Genomic DNA, 22,816 nt, shown 5'->3' with positions numbered 1-22,816 from the left:
ACCTTCAGCATCATAATAAGTATGAAAGTGCTGAAATAATTTCCTTTCTCATAAATATATTTAGTTTCACAAGGGAGCAAGGGAATAAATAAGCAAGTAAGGAAAAAACGGACAATAAATTTTTATCTTTTCTTTTCTGTTAAAAAATTGTACATTAAGTGCAGTTTTTAAGTTCTTGAAACTACACCAGTATTACAAAATTCAATATCAATTGAAATTCTCATCAGATCCAAGCTTTTGCTTAATTAAGTATTGTTAAAGGCGAACTTTAGTTTCCATCTTATATTTTGTCGATATACTTCCATACAGTAAAACAGTTCTAATTGTTTCGCTTATGGAGCATATAAAAATTATTTAATGCAATAAAATCTCATCTGTCCGTCATTCAACCAATTAGAACGCTCAGGGAACTGGAGTCGAATCATTTTCCAACCGTATTTATCTTCTCTCTCGCTCTCTGTCAAAAAAAAAAAAAAAAAGCCGAAAATTTTCTAAACGCAGTAAGTACAGCTCTAACTATTAGTTCCGTTTACAAACGCATTTTTACTTCCTTTTACAAAAAAGGAAGTATTGTATTCGCGAAAAAATTTTCACTCAAAAATCAACTTTAATTTCCATTTTACTCACCCCTGAATTAATATTGAATCTTTTTTTTCGATTCGACCACACGTGGAAAAGTGCCTAAGAACGTATAGACACGCGAAATATCAATTTTGACGATTCCCAAGTTAGTTACAACGAGTTTTCTCGTGACGTCTGTATGTACGTATGTGCGGATATGCGTTTGTACGTCGCATAACTCAAGAACGGTATGTCCTAGAAAGTTGAAATTTGGTACGTAGACTTCTAGTGGGGTCTAGTTGTGCACCTCCCCGTTTGGTTGCATTCGGGTGTTTCTAAGGGGGTCTTTTGCCCCTTTTTTGGGGGAAATCATTGTTAATTTCGATGTAAACTCAAGTGGTGTTACAATTTGGCAGACACATGGCGATATATCGCCAATATTTTAATCGCCAAGTTTTTTTCGTCAACTTTGCGACAAATTTGGCGATTTTTTAAATTTTTTATTTTAAATCTGGTTTTAATTTGGCCACTTTTGTGATATTTAGAGAGTAAACTATTTAATGACATTAAAATTGCCAATAATGGGAAAATGACAATAAATTGGAGTAAACAGAAGTCATGTGAGGCACACATCAGCTCGTTTACCTTTAAAAAACTAAGAAAACCCACAGTTAGAGAAAACGGTACTCGTTTGTAATTGTAAGTAGACTTATACTTCAACTTCACTATTCGATGGGTTAAAGTCTCAGAGTGAAGGTGGGTAGAGACTACATTCCACTTTGAAATCGAGAGGAAGCTGCCGCGAGCACGGATCACGTGGGGAGCAACCAACTTTTTGCTCTTGGCGCCCTAAATTTATTGGCGAGTGTTTACAAGAGCGATAGGTTGCAAATTTTAATCTTTCCGCTTCTTGAAATCTTTTAACGATTACTTGAAAGGGGCCATTCATGAATTACGTAAGGGTCCCGAGGGGGAGAGGGGATTAGAAAAATCTCTACATACCCTTACTTCAGGGGGGGGGGGGATAGCAAACCCATTCATAAGTAATATTTTTCCAAATTGATCTTTTACATTAGAAATCGAGTGGTCAAATGGTTTGCAGGGAATATGTTTCATTTGCGTCTGGAAGGAAAAAACTTATTAGGATGAGCTGTTTTTTACTTGTTTTATAAAAAAGGAATAGTGTAAAATATAATAATAGAATTGCACTATGTATGGTATGTTTTATTTATAATTAATATCGCATCATATAATATTGTTACGTTACTACAATAATTTCAGATGAAAATGACGTAAATGCTCATGAGCTATGGCCATAGTATGGGGCTAACCGATCATAATGTACAACCCTAGGCTTTGCGTTAGGTGATTTTTGGATCCTCACTACGACGTCATTCAGTCGGTTAAGGACTTCATAGGGTGCATCCCAATGCAACTGCAATTTGGGTGAAAGACCTTTCCGTCGGATGGGATTCCATAACCAAACCTTGTCACCATTGTTGAATTCATGTCCAGAGGACCTTGTGTCATATCGGGTCTTCATCTTCTCCGCCGCGATGTTGATTCGCTCTCGTGCGAAGTTATGAACATCTTCCAACCAGACCTGGAGATCCTGGATGTACTCCACAGGCGATGAAGGCACATCCGGAGGATGACCGAAGGCGAGATCACAAGGTAGCCGAAGCTCTCGTCCGAAGAGCATCTGAGGTGGGGCATATCCGGTAGTCTCGTGGACATCACTGCGGTAGGCCAGCAGGAACAAAGGTAGCTTCTTGTCCCAATCCTGCTGATTTCTGGAGACCATAAGTTAGAGATTATTCAGGATTGTGCGGTTAAATCTCTCCACCATGCCGTCCGATTGTGGGTGTAGTGGTGTTGTCCTAGTTTTCTCCATTCCGAGAATTTGAAATAGGCCCTTAAATACAGCAGAGATGAAATTCCTCCCTTGATCGGAATGAATCTGCAAAGGTGTTCCATGTCTCGAGATTCAATGCTGGACTAGAGTCTCTGCTACGGTGGTAGCTTCTTGATCTGGAATAGGATATGCTTCGGGCCATTTGGTGAAATAGTCGATGGAAACAAGGATGTATTTTTTCCCCATCAGCAGTTCTTGGTAGAGGACCCAGGATGTCGATCCCGATTCGTTCGAAAGGAGCTCCAACGTTGCACAAATGTAGCTTCCCTCTGCTTCTTTTCTTCGATCCTTTACGGGCAGCACAGGCATCACAAGAATGGCACCATTTCTCCACGTCATCCTTCTCCTTGCTCCAGAAGAAGCGCTCTCGAACCTTATTGAGCGTTTTCGAGACACCAAAATGTCCTCCAGTCGCACTACTATGTAGTTCCTTCAGAACGCCTGAAATCCTTGATCGGGGAAGTAATAACTGCCACCTAGATGTTTTGCTGTCATCAGATTCCCATTTTCGGTACAGTACGCCGTTCCGTAAATGGCGTGAGTTCCATAAAGCCCAGTATCTTTTTGTTGCAGGACTGAAGATGGAAACGTCCTGCCAGTTAGATCGCCGACTGTCACTTTCCATGAACTCCAAAATTGGTTTTATGTCGGGGTCTTCAAGTTGATCTTCTCGAACTTGGTCGTCACTCCATGGATCAGGTTCTGATGATGTTGAAGTCACTCACCTGATAGGCAATAGGGCTCGTCGTTCCATACTGTTTCTCGATTCGGGAACAATAGTGGCAGTTCTCAGGACAGGGTCTCCTTGATAAAGTGTCAGCATTACCGTGAGATAACCCTTTTCGATGCTTGATCTCCATGACATATTCCTGGAGCCGCTTTATCCACCTGGCTATCTGGCTTTTGGGATTTTTGAAGTTCAAAAGCCAAGTGAACGAGGCATGATCTGCCCGAAGCAGAAATTTTCGGCCGTAGAGGTAATGATGGAAGTGTTCTACAGCTTTCACTATTGCCAGTAACTCCTTTCTGGTGACGCAATAATTTCGCTCCAGTTTTGATAAGCATTTGCTCCAGTAAGTGATGACATGTTCGTTGCCGTCTATTTCTTGGGATAAAACAGCTCCGATGCCCTCGTGGTTCGCATCAGTGTCGAGGATGAAGGATTTTCCAGGCTGAGGATATGAGAGAATAGAGGTTGATGTTAAACCCTCCTTCAGTCGTAGGCATTCTTTGGACCTTTCAAACTTTTGCTTGCTCTCCGTCAGCTTATGCAAAGGTCGTGCAATGTTGGAAAAACCCTTTACAAACTTCCTGTATTACATGCAGAGCCCCAGGAAACTTTGCAGCTGATGGATGTTTTCGGGACGACTCCAACTCTTGACCGCGGATACCTTTTCTGGATCGGTTTGTACACCCTCAGAAGAGATGATGTGACCAAGGTAGTTCACTTCCCGGCGGAACAAATTACATTTGGACTGGCTTAACTTCAGATTGGCTTCCTTACGCTTTTGCAGCACCTTCCTAAGATTAGCCAGATGTTCTTCGAAACTGCGCCCCACGTTGGGCGCCAATTGTTGCGGATCCGGTGCGACTTCAACTTTCTTGAAATGAAGACACAGTTCTTGAGAACACACAGGATTTTTATTTACACTATGTACAGAAAAGATAGTTAACAACTGCTAAATTAATCATCAGCAATTAAGCAAATATCAGTCAACAGCGTAAACTCAACGGTTACACATGTATTAACATTCAAATACGCAAAACAAAACAGCGAAATGCCTCGCAATAAACAGAGCTAATACACAGAGCAAAATAAATGCTTTCAGCCCAAAGGTTCCGTCGAGACTCTTGTAGGGTTTCCCCGGTTTTCTGGAAACGGGACTTCAACTGGAGTCGGCTGAAATCTTTCTGGCACTTCCCACCGAAGCGAAGCTCCAACGCAGATGTGAGGGCGGCGAAGTCCAGGCGCTGGCTGTCCGGAAGGGTCCGAAGAATGTCCGTTGCATCACCTCTCAGGGATGCTGCAAGATGACAGGCCTTGGTAACCGAGTCCCATCCATTTGCTTCGGAAACTATCAGGAACTGGCTCTTGTACACTTGCCACGAGGATTTGCCGTCAAATGTAGCGAGCTTAATTGACGGTCGTGTAGCTGAATGCACAACGTCAGCAGCACCGCTTCCAAGCGTCACCAATTTCCTTTCCAGGTCTTTAAAGATGTCTTCTTTAAGTTGATGAAATTTTCTACCTTCTTCTTCCAATTTATTTTCTACAGCATTGCATCGGCCTTCAGCGGTACTCAATTTTTCTTCAAATTTCTCTTCGATTTTGTTTTTCACTGCGATGAATCGGCCTTTAACTGCCTCAAACTTTCCTACAATAGCATCAACTCGATGCTCTATCTCATTAAATTTATTTCCCATCACAGTCTTTACCGAAGTAAGATCGTTTTTAATTTCGTCTTGATTAGAAGCTAGGTTATTTTTCAGCACCGTTAAATCACTTTTCAATTGTTCGATTAGCCGCCAATACATTTTTTAATTGTACTTGATTTGCAGTCAACTCATTTTTTAATTGGTCTTGATTTGCCGTAAAACTTGCAGTCAAATCACTTTTTAACTGATCTTGATTAGCCGTCATATCATTTTTTAATTGTTCTTGATTAGCCACAAAACTTTCAGTCAAGTCATTTTTAACAGCATTAATTTCTTCCAGAAGTTGTTTTAATTGGTCATCCATTGCGCGAGTAATCACCATAAAAAAATAAAGTCCAAATTCAAACAGTCTTTATGAAAAAATGTCCAAGGTCACACTTACTCCAAGAAAGTCCTGAAGAAGCCCCACGTTGGGCGCCAATTGTTACGTTACTACAATAATTTTAGATGAAAGATAATTTAATAAACGCCAAATTTAGACAAATTAATTACAAAAATAATTACGACTTACAGAATTTGTAACAATATAGTTGAAAAATAAAAAGCTTTGATGAACGTCAACAGGAAGTTTCAGTATAACTGATAATTTTCTAACAACATTTTTTGTTTTGAAAATCGAAATGAAATCTTACGTAAAAACAGCGGGAGGGGTTTGAAAAATCTAACGTACCCTTACATGGGGGTAGAAGGGGGGGGAGGCCTAAAATTGCCAAAATCATCCTTACGTAATTAATGAATGGCCTTCAACGTATAAACACAGTCTGTTACAGGCATAATCCAGGAACGGCTAATGGGAAAATAAATTTTCCATTTGTTCCAAATTAGTTTCTAAAAGTTTCAAAAAATTGCAATGAATGCATATGAATTTATCAGAAAGCATTCATAATGTCTTATGCAAATAATACAATAGAATATTGAGAGAGTATTTCATTTGAAATAAAACACAAGAGTGCAATATTTACTGTCTAAATTTTATTTAGAACAAAAAACCAGAAACAAGGACTTCCTGTTTATCAGAAATAAACTATGCAAATTATTCGGTTTTAATTATTTGAGTACACAAACCAGAATCATAAATCCATATTCATGGAGGTGCCCATCTCTCCAATAGCACCGCTTTAAATGCTACGTAGTCCCCCTCCCCCGAAGTAGAGCCCTCCCCCCCAAAAAAAAGACCCCATTAAAATAACCTTCCGCTAAAAATTGCTTTAGCTAAGTTTGTGCAATCCCCCCCTCTTCTCGTGGCGCCCCTCTCTTCTCGCGCTCTCTCATCCCCCCCTCTTCTCGAATCACTAAAGATAGTTCATACAAAAAAAAAAAAAAAAAAAAAAGTCACCAATGGATACAATTTTGATTACAGTTTCACTGACCCTAAATAGTAAACTGAATTGTATTTCCCTACAAATAGCATTCATCCGATGATTTAATATTAGTATGAAGCTTAGTTCAAGTGAGAAAGAAATCCCAATTTGAATTGAGGCAGTGAAAAGCAAACAGATGTAAGTGGACATTTTCAAGTTTTGAATAAAATGAGTGAAAAGATAACGTCCTACGTAGGCTTTCATTGATTTTTTTTTTATAAATCACACTCTACAACATTACCTACCAGGCTACTACTCTTGCCCCAAAACAGACGAGAGATTCACCTTCTATTTGTCCTGGTTATCTCCAAATTTTTAATTTTTGCCACTTACATACCTTTGCTTCTCACTGCCTCAATTAGCTTAATGGAAAAAAAACTTAATGAGGTCATATGGATCTGTAAAGATACGACCATCTATATTAAATATTTTATGAGGTAAAAGATGACAGCTCAAACGCTCAGTTCAAGTTGTAAATTTTGGTAATATGAAATGTTTTTCGCCAAAAAAGCGATAAATGTCTTTCTAACTCTAATAACTGATATATTATAAAAGTAAAAACTTACTAATGGAATTTTATTAGTCTTTCCGTGACCGATTTTTCCTTACATCCAAATGCAGAACAATAAGAGACCATTTTGTTTTAAAACAACAGCTCTTTCTCGTAGAAGCACAGGCTAACGATATTCCGTGGTGGTTGCTTGTCAGGTGTTGAAAACCACTTTCGTGCTGGCGTGAGAAAGGGTTACCACATACTCTCTCTACCCATCTTCACTCTGAGTTTAAACTATCCAGCTATATTAAATGATCAAGTAATAATTTATTTCTATACGTTTTAAATTGAAAGTACAAAATTAAATTAATAGGTTATACTTGAAATTTCGTTATAACAGTATAAAAAAATCCTACCAGAAACCCCTTGTTTTTTGTCTTTACAACTTTTGCTTGCATTGATACTGATTTTTACGCATGCACTTTGAGTTCAACTGACAGCAAGAGAGACTTTACACAAACCATAGGTTTCTCCAACAATTTCAGTTTTTAAAATAATCATACTACACACTCCAGACTTCGTGTAACGTTGCACCCGTTAATAATGGTAACCTTACACAATTTTTATAGTGTAGATCCAACTTTATAATACCTATTACGGTGACAAATATTGTACAATTTGAAAGAATTTAATTTGTTTTTTTTAATAGTAAAAAATGTAATTTAATTTCGTGTTTATCTCTATCCACCCTTCTCCTATCTATTTTCAAAGGGACTTTTAGGACTTGGGAACTAAAGGTCCTGTCATTTCAATTTATGGACAGAAAAAAGTAAAATCCAATCCATTTCGTTAAAGAACATATAAATTAGAAGTTGCATGGCGCAGTCTACAAGAATTGCTGTCATAGGAGGTGGAATTATCGGTCTATCATCAGCAGTCCGCATTATTGAGACTACACCTGGAGTGAAAGTCACAGTGATTGCCGAAAAACTCACACCTGAAACTACAGGAGACGGTTCGGCAGGTTTTTGGTATCCTTACCTTCTAGGTGAAGTTTCTGCAGCAGAAATAAGGTATGCAAATTTTCTTAAATAAAAACATTCAGTTTTCAAGAAATGATATAACACAATGCAAACCGATAGAGGTAAAAGAAGGTAAAATGTTTGAAAAATGTGAAAAATATTCCCTTTCTCGTTGAATTTTCCTCGATTAAAAAATGTATTATTTTAGTCTAAATATATCCTATTGATGATGACGTTTGGCATTGTTAATAGTATTAATTGTTAGTGTGGTCTTTTTTACATGGGTCTGAAAAAAACGAACCATTAACATACAGATATTTTTACTGATTGTGAATAGCAACAAATTATTGCTGTGAAAGTTGTATAGGAACACGTTATACTAACTTCTGATGAAATAGACTATGTTGCAGAAATATTTCTTAACATCACGCACGCTTGAATTTGTGCTCAATGTATTCCAAGCTTTCTGTGGAGGAAATTCTTTGCTTCAAATTCACGCTTGGTTTTGTAGAAAATTTAAGAATTAGCAATTTTAGCGAACTTTAAACAGACTTAAAAAAAAAAAAATTGTGTACAGTATTAATTTATTTCTTTTAAGAAATACTTTTTCTGTAATGCAATAGTAAAGCTCGTAATATTTGCTTTAGAATTTTAATAGAGAAACAAAGTGGTGGCGAGACATAAAAATGCTCGATATAGCCAAGAATAAAATTAGAAAAAGGATTTTACCTGTTTTCATTCAGTGTTCACCAGATTTTAAGCAGCCGTTTTGTAGATTACATTTAAGGTAATTCCATGCTTGATGCCACAAATGTTTTTTCTTGACTACTTTAAATTGCTATTACTGTTACTTTAGATTAGGTTCACATAACTTCAAAAATGATCAAACGATATATATATATATATATATATATATATATATATATATATATATATATATATATATATATATATATATATATATATATATATATATATATATATGTTACGAATTCTGTAAATAGTAATTATTGTAGTAACGTAACCTGTAAATAGTTTCCCGTAATGAATATACAGCCCCTATACATTCGGCTTAAGTATACGAGCCCCCTATTTCTTTTTTGTTCATTGATAAAATTTGATAACGGTCTACTATTTTCGAGAAGCGTTTGGAATCTTGTGGAATATTTGAGAGATTTCTTTCGATGTTTATGAAAGCGTCCCGCGTGATAAAAAGTGAGTTTCGATTGAGAATTCGAACTGAGAGTGTATTAGCTCTGTTTATTGAGTGGCATTTCGCTGTGTTGTTTTTCGTATTTGGAAGTAAATACGTGTGTAACCGTTGAGTTTACGGTGTGGTGTGATATTTGCTTAATTGCTGATGATTAATTTAGCAGTAGTTGACGATCTTTCCTGTACATAGTGTAAATTAATTCTCTGTGTTTTTAATCAAGAACTGTGTCGTCTTTCAAGAAAGTTCTAAGTCACGCCGGATCCGTTACAATTGGCGCCCAACGTGGAGCTTCTTCTGGACTTTCTTGGAGTAACTGTGACTTTGGACATTTTTTCATAAAGACTGTTTGAATTTATAGACTTTGTTTTTATGGTGATTACTCGCGCAATGGATGACCAATTAAAACAACTTCTGGAAGCAATTAATGCTGTGAAAAGTGACTTGACTGAAAGTTTGGCGGCTAATCAAGAACAATTAAAAAATGATATGGCGGCTAATCAAGAACAAATAAAAAACGATATGGCGGCTAATCAAAAGTACAATTAAAAAATAATATGGCCGGTAATCAAGAACAATTGAAAAATGAATTGGCGGCTAATCAAGAACAATGGAAAAGTGATTTAATGGTGCTGAAAAAAGATTTAGCTTCTAACCAGGAGGAAATTAAAAACGACCTTACTTCGGTAAAGACTGTGATGGAAAATAAATTTAATGAGATAGAGCATCGAGTTGATGCTTTTGATGAAAAACTTGAAACAGTAGAAAACCGTATCGCAACAGTTGAAAATCATCTGGATGAGAAAATTAAAAACATGGAAAGGAGATTGGCTAACGCGGAAAGCAGCTCTGTACAGTTTGGCGCTCCCACATCGGTTGCTCGATCGTCCATTAAACTTGCCACATTTGATGGGAAAACTTCGTGGCAGGTTTACAAAACTCAATTCATGATAGTGGCGGAAGCGAACGGATGGGACTCTGCTACCAAGGCCTGCCATCTTGCAGCATCCCTGAGAGGTGACGCAGCGGACATTCTTCAGACCCTTCCGGACTGCCAGCGCCTGGATTTCGCCGCCCTCACATCTGCGTTGGAGCTTCGCTTCGGTGAGAAATGCCAGAAAGATTTCAGCCGACTCCAGTTGAAGTCCCGTTTCCAGAAAACCGGGGAAACCCTGCAAGAGCTAGCGGCGGACATCGAGAGACTGTCTCATCTTGCTTTTTGCGACTGCCCTGCGAATGTTCGAGACAACCTGGCACTCAACTACTACATCGACGGGGTTCGAGATCCGGAATTCCAGAAAGCTCTACGGATGGCGGATGTCAAAGACCTGAATTCTGCTGTTGTGTATACGATGAAGTTGGAGGCCGCCCAAGAAGCAACCCGTGTGGATCGCCATCTAATCCGGACTCAGGAAGCTGATGAGTCTGATTCCAGGTCGTCCCACCTCGCTGAGCTCGAGAGACAACTCGGTGACTTGGCAAGACATCTGAGCAGCATAACAGCCCAAAAGAAACAAGAGCAGAAGTGCTGGAAATGCGGTAGTGAAGGACACCTGCGAAGGAGTTGTCCGGCTCGTCAAGCTACGCGAGGGAAGGAAATCACCACCACCAGAGCTCTGCAGATTTCCTCTTCTAGTAGTGGCAGTGATGGACTTTTCATTTACGCACATGTAAATGGGAACCCCTGCAGACTGATTGTCGACACTGGAGTCAATGTGACAATCATTAGGACAGATGTGGTTCGTGAATTCGGATTGAGACTGCTGTGGACATCGCCACGCGTAAGTCTCCAGACTGTGACAGGTGACAAGATCGAGATTGACGGTAAAGTGGACTTGGAAATAGTGTTTGGGAATGCCACCTACCATCATACGGCATTCGTCGCTAATATCACGGACCCCTTCATTCTCGGATTGGACTTTTTGAAGAAATATGACTTCACTCTCGACTTCAAGACTAATGAGCTGCACTCGATGAGAGAAGACATAGCCGTTTTCCCTGCAGAAAGTGATGTAAAATCCGCTCATCAAATAATAGCCCAAACAGATATATCGATTCCCTCAAGGTCAGAATCATTAATACCTGGCTCCCTTGAAGAAAGCAATAGTTTTCGATTTGGAATCATTGAATACCCTAACCTAAGCAATAGCCTAAAAGGAGTGCTGGTAGCATCTACGCTTGTGGACCTTTCTAAGGATATAATTCCTGTGAGAGTCGCCAACGTGAGTGAAAGGTCAAGGAATATTCGGAAAGGTGAAGTGTTAGCAACTTGTACTCCAGTAAACTGCATCATTAGAAGAATCAATTCCCCCGAAACTGTGTCTTCTGAGTCCGTGACATCGAAGTTAATTGGGAGTGCGCCATTATCGAAAGATCAAAGAACTGCTGCGGAACAGTTGGTGGACGACTTCAAGCATCTGTTTTCATCTACATCGGAGGATGTGGGCCGGACGAATTTAACGCAGCATAGGATCTACACTGGAGAACACCCCCCTATTAAACAGCATCCAAGACGACTACCGTTCGCCAAGAAGGAAGAGGTTGAGACCCTCCTGAAAGAGATGAAGGAGAATGATGTAATCGAACCCTCATCCAGTCCTTGGGCCTCTCCCATCGTCTTGGTCTGAAAGAAAGATGGCTCCACCAGATTTTGTGTCGATTACCGGCGGCTGAATGAAATCACCAAGAAAGACAGTTACCCTCTTCCACGGATAGACGACACCTTGGACACTCTTTCCGGAAACAAGTGGTTTTCGACCCTGGACTTGAAGAGCGGCTACTGGCAGGTTGAGATACACCCTGTTGACCGAGAGAAGACAGCGTTTACAACTGGACAAGGCTTATGGCAGTTTAAAGTGATGCCCTTCGGCCTCTGCAATGCACCAGCTACGTTCGAGCGTCTTATGGAGACAGTGTTAAGAGGACTTTCCTACGAATCCTGTCTGGTCTACTTAGACGATATCATCATCGTGGGACGCAGTTTCCAAGAACATCTGGCAAATCTTAGGAAGGTGCTGCAGAAGCTTAAGGAAGCCAATCTGAAGTTAAGTCCGTTCAAATGTAATTTGTTCCGCCGGGAAGTGAACTACCTTGGTCACATCATCTCTTCTGAAGGTGTACAAACCGATCCAGAGAAGGTATCTGCTGTCAAGAGTTGGAGTCGTCCCGAAAACATCCATCAGCTGCGAAGTTTCCTGGGGCTCTGCACCTACTACAGGAAGTTTGTAAAGGGTTTTTCCAACATTGCACGACCTTTGCATAAGCTGACGGAGAGCAAGCAAAAGTTCGAATGGTCCAAAGAATGCGAAGATGCATTTCTACGACTGAAGGAGGCTTTAACATCAACGCCTATCCTCGCCTATCCTCAGCCTGAAAAATCCTTCATCCTGGACACTGATGCGAGCAACGAGGGCATCGAAGCTGTTTTATCCCAAGAAATTGACGGAAATGAACATGTCATCGCTTACTGGAGCAAATGCTTATCAAAGTCGGAGCGAAATTACTGCGTCACCAGAAAGGAGTTACTGGCCATAGTGAAAGCTGTAGAACACTTCCATCATTACCTCTACGGCCGAAAATTTCTGCTTCGGACAGATCATGCCTCATTAACTTGGCTTTTGAACTTCAAAAATCCGGAACTCCAGATAGCCAGATGGATACAGCGGCTCCAGGAATATGACATGGAGATCAAGCATCGAAAAGGGTCATCTCACGGTAATACTGACGCTTTATCAAGGAGACCCTGTCCTGAGAACTGCCACTATTGTTCCCGAATCGAAAAACAGTATGGAACGACTAGCCCTACCGCCTATCAGGTGACAGTGACTCCAACATCATCAGAACCTGATCCATGGAGTGATGACCAAGTTCGAAAAGATCAACTTGAAGATCCAGACATAAAACCAATTTTAGAGTTCATGGAAAGTGACAGTCGACGCCCTAGCTGGCAGGACGTTTCCATCTTCAGTCCTGCAACAAAAAGATACTGGGCTTTATGGAACTCACTCCATTTACGGAACAACGTGCTACACCGGAAATGGGAATCTGACGACGGCAAAACATCTAGGTGGCAGTTACTACTTCCCCGATCAAGGATTTCAGATGTTCTGAAAGAAATACATAGCAGTGCGACTGGAGGACATTTTGGTGTCTTGAAAACCCTCAATAAAGTTCGGGAGCGCTTCTTCTGGAGCAAGGCGAAGGATGACGTGGAGAAGTGGTGCCATTCTTGTGACGCCTGTGCTGCTCGTAAAGGACCGAAGAAGAGAAGCAGAGGGAAGCTACATCTGTACAACGTTGGAGCTCCTTTCGAACGAATTGGGATCGACATCCTGGGTCCTCTACCAAGAACTGCTGATGGGAACAAATACATTCTTGTTTCCATCGACTACTTCACCAAATGGCCGGAAGCATATCCCATTCCAGATCAAGAAGCTACCACCGTAGCAGAGACTCTAGTCCAACATTGGATCTCGAGATACGGAACACCTTTGCAGATTCATTCCGATCAAGGGAGGAATTTCATCTCTGCTGTGTTTAAGGGCCTATGTCAAATTTTCGGAATTGAGAAAACTAGGACAACACCACTACACCCACAATCGGACGGCATGGTGGAGAGATTTAACCGCACAATCCTGAATAATCTCTCACTTATGGTCTCCAGAAATCAACAGGATTGGGACAAGAAGCTACCTTTGTTCCTGCTGGCCTATCGCAGTGCTGTCCACGAGACTACCGGATATGCCCCATCTCAGATGCTCTTCGGACGAGAGCTTCGGCTACCTTGTGATCTCGTCTTCGGTCGTCCTCCGGAGGCGCCTGCATCGCCTGAGGAGTACATCCAGGATCTCCAGGCCCGGTTGGAAGACGTTCATAACTTCGCACGAGAGCGAATCAACATCGCGGCGGAGAAGATGAAGACCCGATACGACACAAGGTCTACTGGATATGAATTCAACGAAGGCGACAAGTTTTGGTTATGGAATCCCATCCGATGGAAAGGTCTTTCACCCAAATTGCAGTCGCATTGGGATGGACCCTACAAAGTCCTTAACCGACTGAATGACGTCGTAGTGAGGATCCAAAAATCAACTAATGCAAAACCTAGGGTTGTACATTATGATCGGTTAGCCCCATACTTTGGCCATAATTCATGAATATTACGTAAACAACCATGGTTGATAATATAAAAGTTGTAGATAATATTTTTGCTTTTAATGTTTAGTAATATTTCTTGTTATTATTGTGTTTTCTGTGTATTTTTGGTTATTATTTAATGTGTGTATTTGTGATATAAGTTTGGCACCCTTTCTGGGGATTGTACTGCCCGGGACGTGCAGTCCTTAGGAAGGGGGCAATGTTACAAATCCTGTAAATAGTAATTATTGTAGTAACGTAACCTGTAAATAGTTTCCCGTAATGAATATACAACCCCTTTTCATATGGCTAAAGTATACGACCCCTATTTCCTTTTTGTTCATTGATAAAATTTGATAACGGTCTACTGCTTTACAGAAGCGTGTGGAATATTTGAGAAATTTCTTTTCGGTGTCTATATAAGCCGTTAGCAATGGATAAACAGGAGTTTCGATTGATGTTTTGAACTGAGAGCATTTTGCTCTGTTTATTGCGAGGCATTTCGCTGTGTTGTTTTCGTATTTGGAAGTAAATACGTGTGTAAACGTTGAGTTTACGGTGTTGTGTGATAATTGCTTAATTGCTGATGAATAATTTAGCAGTTGTTGAAGATCTTTCCTGTACATAGTGTAAATAAATTTCCTGTGTTTTCGTCAAGAACTGTGTCTTCATTTCAAGAAAGTGGAAGTCGCACCGAATCCGTTACAATATGTTATAGAAAAGTTTCTTAGGATTTTCTATTATGCAATTTTTTAAATTTCAGAAAATTATTGTTATATTACAAAATTTAATTTGAATTTGTTTGTAGTGCTTCATAAAAGGTTAAACAATCAAATTGTTCAACATTACGTGTGAAAACATCAGATCAAGTAATATATGTACCTATTCAGTTATTAACTTTATGTAAATATTGAGTTTGTTTGTTGTGACTGCGTTTTAAGAACCTCGCTCTTTTCGTGGCTATTTCTTTTTTTTTCGCAAAATTTATGTCACGGTTATAGCTTTTATGAAAAATGCAAACTTTTCCTTTCATAAATTTTAAATAAGTATAAAAATATTCCTATTATATTTAATATTGTAATTTATCTGTTCTCTTTTCTGTTTAATTTGATGACTAAAAAATGTCTACGTGCAATCTTTCCACTTTAATTGCGTAATTTGTTGACGGTTTCATAGTTTTATTCTTATTTTTTTTTTTTGAATGAATAAACAGCATAATTTAATGTTTTTTAACGATTTTTAGTGTACCTAAATCCATACATTATTACAATATTACTGAAATCTTAGTTATTTGTTCAATTTAAAAAAAGAAACAATTGGTTATTAACACCGCCTGTCTCTTAATAATAACAGTCTCTGTGTTTTTCTTCCTTTATTCTTATTTTATTTATTTATTTATTTTTTTATTTTTATTTTTTGCTGTTGTTCTTTCTCTTCCATCATACAGCAGTAAAAAAAGGAGAAGCAAAACTACACCCTATACAGATTGTACATAGTACGATCCAAAAGTTCGGGGGACAAGTTGTATAAAACCTTACCCAAAATAGTTCACATTACCTAGGCACATCCACCTTCAAAAGGGCACCTTGAGAGACTATATACTTCTGCCAGTTTTCATATAACTCTTGGAAACACTCCTGGAAGCCATTTTTCGCTACCTTCTGTGATGCAGCTTTATCTTCTCCTGACGGAAGACAGCGGCGTCCATGCAAATGTTTTTTTTTTTGCTGGGAACAGGTAAAAGTCACACGGAGCTAAGTCCGACGAAACGTTATGTTATTTCTTTGTCACATCAACGTTGGCAGAAGTGCATAGTCGTTCAAGGTGAGTATTTTGTAGATAGATGTACTTCGGTAATGTGAACTATTCAGGGTAAGGTTTTAAACAACTTGTCCTCGAACTTTTAGATGATACTACGTACGTATGAGTTTTCAACTTACTATTTCATAACGTTTTTGAGTAACGCAAGTTTACGCGCATGAAGCCATCACAAGAGACTTTGCGATAATTAACTAAGGAGGCGTTCAAAATAGATATTTCGGTCATCTATATGTTCTTAGGTACATATGCCTGTACAGATGTGCCAAAAAAACTTGTGAAGTTTAAATTGGGTGATTGTAAAATAAAAATTTAGGTCGAAATCTGATTTTTTCCCTTTTTTTTTGTGATTACAATTCTTTATTCGTAGAAAGGAAGTAAAGTGAAATGAATCAATGATCCTTTAAATCCCTGACAATCTTATCAATTTATTTCTGTTAGATTTTTTTTTTGCCATCGGCCAACGGCATTGGCCATCGGCCATCGGCAATCGGCCATTTGGAGGAAAACAATCGGCCATCGGCCATCGGCCATCTTTGAACAATCGGCCAACAATCGGCATCGGCCCATCGGCCAAAAAATGCCATCGGTCGAACCCAACTCCTTAGTTAATTATCGCAAAGTCTCTTGTGATGGCTTCATGCGCGTAAACTTGCGTTACTCAAAAACGTTATGAAATAGTAAGTTGAAAACTTATACGTACGTAGTATCATCTAAAAGTTCGAGGACAAGTTGTTTAAAACCTTACCCTGAATAGTTCACATTACCGAAGTACATCTATCTACAAAATACTCACCTTGAACGACTATGCACTTCTGCCAACGTTGATGTGACAAAGAAATAACATAACGTTTCGTCGGACTTAGCTCCGTGTGACTTTTACCTGTTCCCAGCAAAAAAAAAACATTTGCATGGACGCCGCTGTCTTCCGTCAGGAGAAGATAAAGCTGCATCACAGAAGGTAGCGAAAAATGGCTTCCAGGAGTGTTTCCAAGAGTTATATGAAAACTGGCAGAAGTATATAGTCTCTCAAGGTGCCCTTTTGAAGGTGGATGTGCCTAGGTAATGTGAACTATTTTGGGTAAGGTTTTATACAACTTGTCCCCCGAACTTTTGGATCGTACTATGTACAATCTGTATAGGGTGTAGTTTTGCTTCTCCTTTTTTTACTGCTGTATGATGGAAGAGAAAGAACAACAGCAAAAAATAAAAATAAAAAAATAAATAAATAAATAAAATAAGAATAAAGGAAGAAAAACACAGAGACTGTTATTATTAAGAGACAGGCGGTGTTAATAACCAATTGTTTCTTTTTTTAAATTGAACAAATAACTAAGATTTCAGTAATATTGTAATAATGTATGGATTTAGGTACACTAAAAATCGTTAAAAAACATTAAATTATGCTGTTTATTCATTCAAAAAAAAAAAATAAGAATAAAACTATGAAACCGTCAACAAATTACGCAATTAAAGTGGAAAGATTGCACGTAGACATTTTTTAGTCATCAAATTAAACAGAAAAGAGAACAGATAAATTACAATATTAAATATAATAGGAATATTTTTATACTTATTTAAAATTTATGAAAGGAAAAGTTTGCATTTTTCATAAAAGCTATAACCGTGACATAAATTTTGCGAAAAAAAAAGAAATAGCCACGAAAAGAGCGAGGTTCTTAAAACGCAGTCACAACAAACAAACTCAATATTTACATAAAGTTAATAACTGAATAGGTACATATATTACTTGATCTGATGTTTTCACACGTAATGTTGAACAATTTGATTGTTTAACCTTTTATGAAGCACTACAAACAAATTCAAATTAAATTTTGTAATATAACAATAATTTTCTGAAATTTAAAAAATTGCATAATAGAAAATCCTAAGAAACTTTTCTATAACATATTGTAACGGATTCGGTGCGACTTCCACTTTCTTGAAATGAAGACACAGTTCTTGACGAAAACACAGGAAATTTATTTACACTATGTACAGGAAAGATCTTCAACAACTGCTAAATTTTTCATCAGCAATTAAGCAATTATCACACAACACCGTAAACTCAACGTTTACACACGTATTTACTTCCAAATACGAAAACAACACAGCGAAATGCCTCGCAATAAACAGAGCAAAATGCTCTCAGTTCAAAACATCAATCGAAACTCCTGTTTATCCATCGCTAACGGCTTATATAGACACCGAAAAGAAATTTCTCAAATATTCCACACGCTTCTGTAAAGCAGTAGACCGTTATCAAATTTTATCAATGAACAAAAAGGAAATAGGGTTCGTATACTTTAGCCATATGAAAAGGGGTTGTATATTCATTACGGGAAACTATTTACAGGTTACGTTACTACAATAATTACTATTTACAGGATTTGTAACATTGCCCCCTTCCTAAGGACTGCACGTCCCGGGCAGTACAATCCACAGAAAGGGTGCGAAACTTCTATCACAAGTTTACAAATATACACATTAATTAATGACTAACAGATACAGAAAACACAATAATAACAAGAAATATTACTAACCATTAAAAGCAAAAATTATCTACAACTTTTATGTTATCAACCATGGTTGTTTACGTAATACTCATGAACTATGGCCATAGTATGGGGCTAACCGATCATAATGTACAACCCTAGGTTTTGCATTAGTTGATTTTTGGATCCTCACTACGACGTCATTCAGTCGGTTAAGGACTTTGTAGGGTCCATCCCAATGCGACTGCAATTTGGGTGAAAGACCTTTCCGTCGGATGGGATTCCATAACCAAACCTTGTCGCCTTCGTTGAATTCATATCCAGTAGACCTTGTGTCGTATCGGGTCTTCATCTTCTCCGCCGCGATGTTGATTCGCTCTCGTGCGAAGTTATGAACGTCTTCCAACCGGGCCTGGAGATCCTGGATGTACTCCTCAGGCGATGCAGGCGCCTCCGGAGGACGACCGAAGACGAGATCACAAGGTAGCCGAAGCTCTCGTCCGAAGAGCAACTGAGATGGGGCATATCCGGTAGTCTCGTGGACAGCACTGCGATAGGCCAGCAGGAACAAAGGTAGCTTCTTGTCCCAATCCTGTTGATTTCTGGAGACCATAAGTGAGAGATTATTCAGGATTGTGCGGTTAAATCTCTCCACCATGCCGTCCGATTGTGGGTGTAGTGGTGTTGTCCTAGTTTTCTCAATTCCGAAAATTTGACATAGGCCCTTAAACACAGCAGAGATGAAATTCCTCCCTTGATCGGAATGAATCTGCAAAGGTGTTCCGTATCTCGAGATCCAATGTTGGACTAGAGTCTCTGCTACGGTGGTAGCTTCTTGATCTGGAATGTTATATGCTTCCGGCCATTTGGTGAAGTAGTCGATGGAAACAAGAATGTATTTGTTCCCATCAGCAGTTCTTGGTAGAGGACCCAGGATGTCGATCCCAATTCGTTCGAAAGGAGCTCCAACGTTGTACAGATGTATTTTCCCTCTGCTTCTCTTCTTCGGTCCTTTACGAGCAGCACAGGCGTCACAAGAATGGCACCACTTCTCCACGTCATCCTTCGCCTTGCTCCAGAAGAAGCGCTCCCGAACTTTATTGAGGGTTTTCAAGACACCAAAATGTCCTCCAGTCGCACTGCTATGTATTTCTTTCAGAACATCTGAAATCCTTGATCGGGGAAGTAGTAACTGCCACCTAGATGTTTTGCCGTCGTCAGATTCCCATTTCCGGTGTAGCACGCCGTTCCGTAAATGGAGTGAGTTCCATAAAGCCCAGTATCTTTTTGTTGCAGGACTGAAGATGGAAACGTCCTGCCAGCTAGGGCGTCGACTGTCACTTTCCATGAACTCTAAAATTGGTTTTATGTCGGGATCTTCAAGTTGATCTTTTCGAACTTGGTCATCACTCCATGGATCAGGTTCTGATGATATTGGAGTCACTGTCACCTGATAGGCGGTAGGGCTAGTCGTTCCATACTGTTTCTCGATTCGGGAACAATAGTGGCAGTTCTCAGGACAGGGTCTCCTTGATAAAGCGTCAGTATTACCGTGAGATAACCCTTTTCGATGCTTGATCTCCATGTCATATTCCTGGAGCCGCTGTATCCATCTGGCTATCTGGCCTTCCGGATTTTTGAAGTTCAAAAGCTAAGTTAATGAGGCATGATCTGTCCGAAGCAGAAATTTTCGGCCGTAGAGGTAATGATGGAAGTGTTCTACAGCTTTCACTATGGCCAGTAACTCCTTTCTGGTGACGCAGTAATTTCGCTCCGACTTTGATAAGCATTTGCTCCAGTAAGCGATGACATGTTCATTTCCGTCAATTTCTTGGGATAAAACAGCTCCGATGCCCTCGTTGCTCGCATCAGTGTCCAGGATGAAGGATTTTTCAGGCTGAGGATAGGCGAGGATAGGCGTTGATGTTAAAGCCTCCTTCAGTCGTAGAAATGCATCTTCGCATTCTTTGGACCATTCGAACTTTTGCATGCTCTCCGTCAGCTTATGCAAAGGTCGTGCAATGTTGGAAAAACCCTTTACAAACTTCCTGTAGTAGGTGCAGAGCCCCAGGAAACTTCGCAGCTGATGGATGTTTTCGGGACGACTCCAACTCTTGACAGCAGATACCTTCTCTGGATCGGTTTGTACACCTTCAGAAGAGATGATGTGACCAGGGTAGTTCACTTCCCGGCGGAACAAATTACATTTGGACGGGCTTAACTTCAGATTGGCTTCCTTAAGCTTCTGCTGCACCTTCCTAAGATTTGCCAGATGTTCTTGGAAACTGCGTCCCACGATGATGATATCGTGTAAGTAGACCAGACAGGATTCGTAGGAAAGTCCTCTTAACACTGTCTCCATAAGACGCTCGAACGTAGCTGGTGCATTGCAGAGGCCGAAGGGCATCACTTTAAACTGCCATAAGCCTTGTCCAGTTGTAAACGCTGTCTTCTCTCGGTCATCAGGGTGTATCTCAACCTGCCAGTAGCCGCTCTTCAAGTCCAGGGTCGAAAACCACTTGTTTCCGGAAAGAGTGTCCAAGGTGTCGTCTATCCGTGGAAGAGGGTAACTGTCTTTCTTGGTGATTTCATTCAGCCGCCGGTAATCGACACAAAATCTGGTGGAGCCATCTTTCTTTCGGACCAAGACGATGGGAGAGGCCCAAGGACTGGATGAAGGTTCGATTACATCATTCTCCTTCATTCTCCTTCAGGAGGGTCTCAACCTCTTCCTTCTTGGCGAACGGTAGTCGTCTTGGATGCTGTTTAATAGGGGGGTGTTCTCCAGTGTAGATCCTATGCTGCGTTAAATTCGTCCGGCCCACATCCTCCGATGTAGATGAAAACAGATGCTTGAAGTCGTCCACCAATTGTTCCGCAGCAGTTCTTTGATCTTTCGATAATGGCGCACTCCCAATTAACTTCGATGTCAAGGACTCAGAAGACACAGTTTCGGGGGAATTGATTCTTCTAATGATGCAGTTTACTGGAGTACAAGTTGCTACACTTCACCTTTCCGAATATTCCTTGGCCTTTCACTCACGTTGGCGACTCTCACAGGAATTACATCCTTAGAAAGGTCCACAAGCGTAGATGCTACCAGCAGTCCTTTTAGGCTATTGCTTAGGTTAGGGTATTCAATGATTCCAAATCGAAAACTATTGCTTTCTTCAAGGGAGCCAGGTATTAATGATTCTGACCTTGAGGGAATCGATATATCTGTTTGGGCTATTATTTGATGAGCGGATTTTACATCACTTTCTGCAGGGAAAACGGCTGTGTCTTCTCTCATCGAGTGCAGCTCATTAGTCTTGAAGTCGAGAGTGAAGTCATATTTCTTCAAAAAGTCCAATCCGAGAATGAAGGGGTCCGTGATATTAGCGACGAATGCCGTATGATGGTAGGTGGCATTCCCAAACACTATTTCCAAGTCCACTTTACCGTCAATCTCGATCTTGTCACCTGTCACAGTCTGGAGACTTACGCGTGGCGATGTCCACAGCAGTCTCAATCCGAATTCACGAACCACATCTGTCCTAATGATTGTCACATTGGCTCCAGTGTCGACAATCAGTCTGCAGGGGTTCCCATTTACATGTGCGTAAATGAAAAGTCCATCACTGCCACTACTAGAAGAGGAAATCTGCAGAGCTCTGGTGGTGGAGATTTCCTTCCCTCGCGTAGCTTGACGAGCCGGACAACTCCTTCGCAGGTGTCCTTCACTACCGCATTTCCAGCACTTCTGCTCTTGTTTCTTTTGGGCTGTTATGCTGCTCAGATGTCTTGCCAAGTCACCGAGTTGTCTCTCGAGCTCAGCGAGGTGGGACGACCTGGAATCAGACTCATCAGCTTCCTGAGTCCGGATTAGATGGCGATCCACACGGGTTGCTTCTTGGGCGGCCTCGTATCTCATCGCATACACAACAGCAGAATTCAGGTCTTTGACATCCTTCATCCGTAGAGCTTTCTGAATTTCCGGATCTCGAACCCCGTCGATGAAGTAATTGAGTGCCAGGTTGTCTCGAACATCCGCAGGGCAGTCGCAAAAAGCAAGATGAGACAGTCTCTCGATGTCCGCCGCTAGCTCTTGCAGGGTTTCCCCGGTTTTCTGGAAACGGGACTTCAACTGGAGTCGGCTGAAATCTTTCTGGCATTTCTCACCGAAGCGAAGCTCCAACGCAGATGTGAGGGCGGCGAAATCCAGGCGCTGGCTGTCCGGAAGTGTCTGAAGAATGTCCGCTGCGTCACCTCTCAGGGATGCTGCAAGATGGCAGGCCTTGGTAGCAGAGTCCCATCCGTTCGCTTCCGCCACTATCATGAACTGAGTTTTGTAAACCTGCCACGAAGTTTTCCCATCAAATGTGGAAAG

General features: G+C 40.3%; 1 protein-coding gene across 1 annotated transcript in view; it reads left to right on the top strand.

The window, feature by feature from the left end:
- LOC129217402 (D-amino-acid oxidase-like) overlaps positions 1-22,816 on the top strand; it is a 90,671-nt gene that overhangs the window by 3,352 nt on the left and 64,503 nt on the right. The window contains exon 2 of the mRNA XM_054851699.1: positions 7,538-7,839. Within this exon, the coding sequence (XP_054707674.1) occupies positions 7,643-7,839 (197 nt within the window). The 5' untranslated portion in view covers positions 7,538-7,642. The remainder of the gene's footprint in view (positions 1-7,537; positions 7,840-22,816) is intronic.

The sequence above is a fragment of the Uloborus diversus genome, chromosome 2 (assembly GCF_026930045.1).
Source record: "Uloborus diversus isolate 005 chromosome 2, Udiv.v.3.1, whole genome shotgun sequence".
In the NCBI taxonomy this organism is placed as follows: Eukaryota; Metazoa; Arthropoda; class Arachnida; order Araneae; family Uloboridae; genus Uloborus; species Uloborus diversus.
The sequence above is the reverse complement of the archived record's forward strand: the minus strand, read 5'-3'. Positions and strand labels throughout refer to the sequence as shown.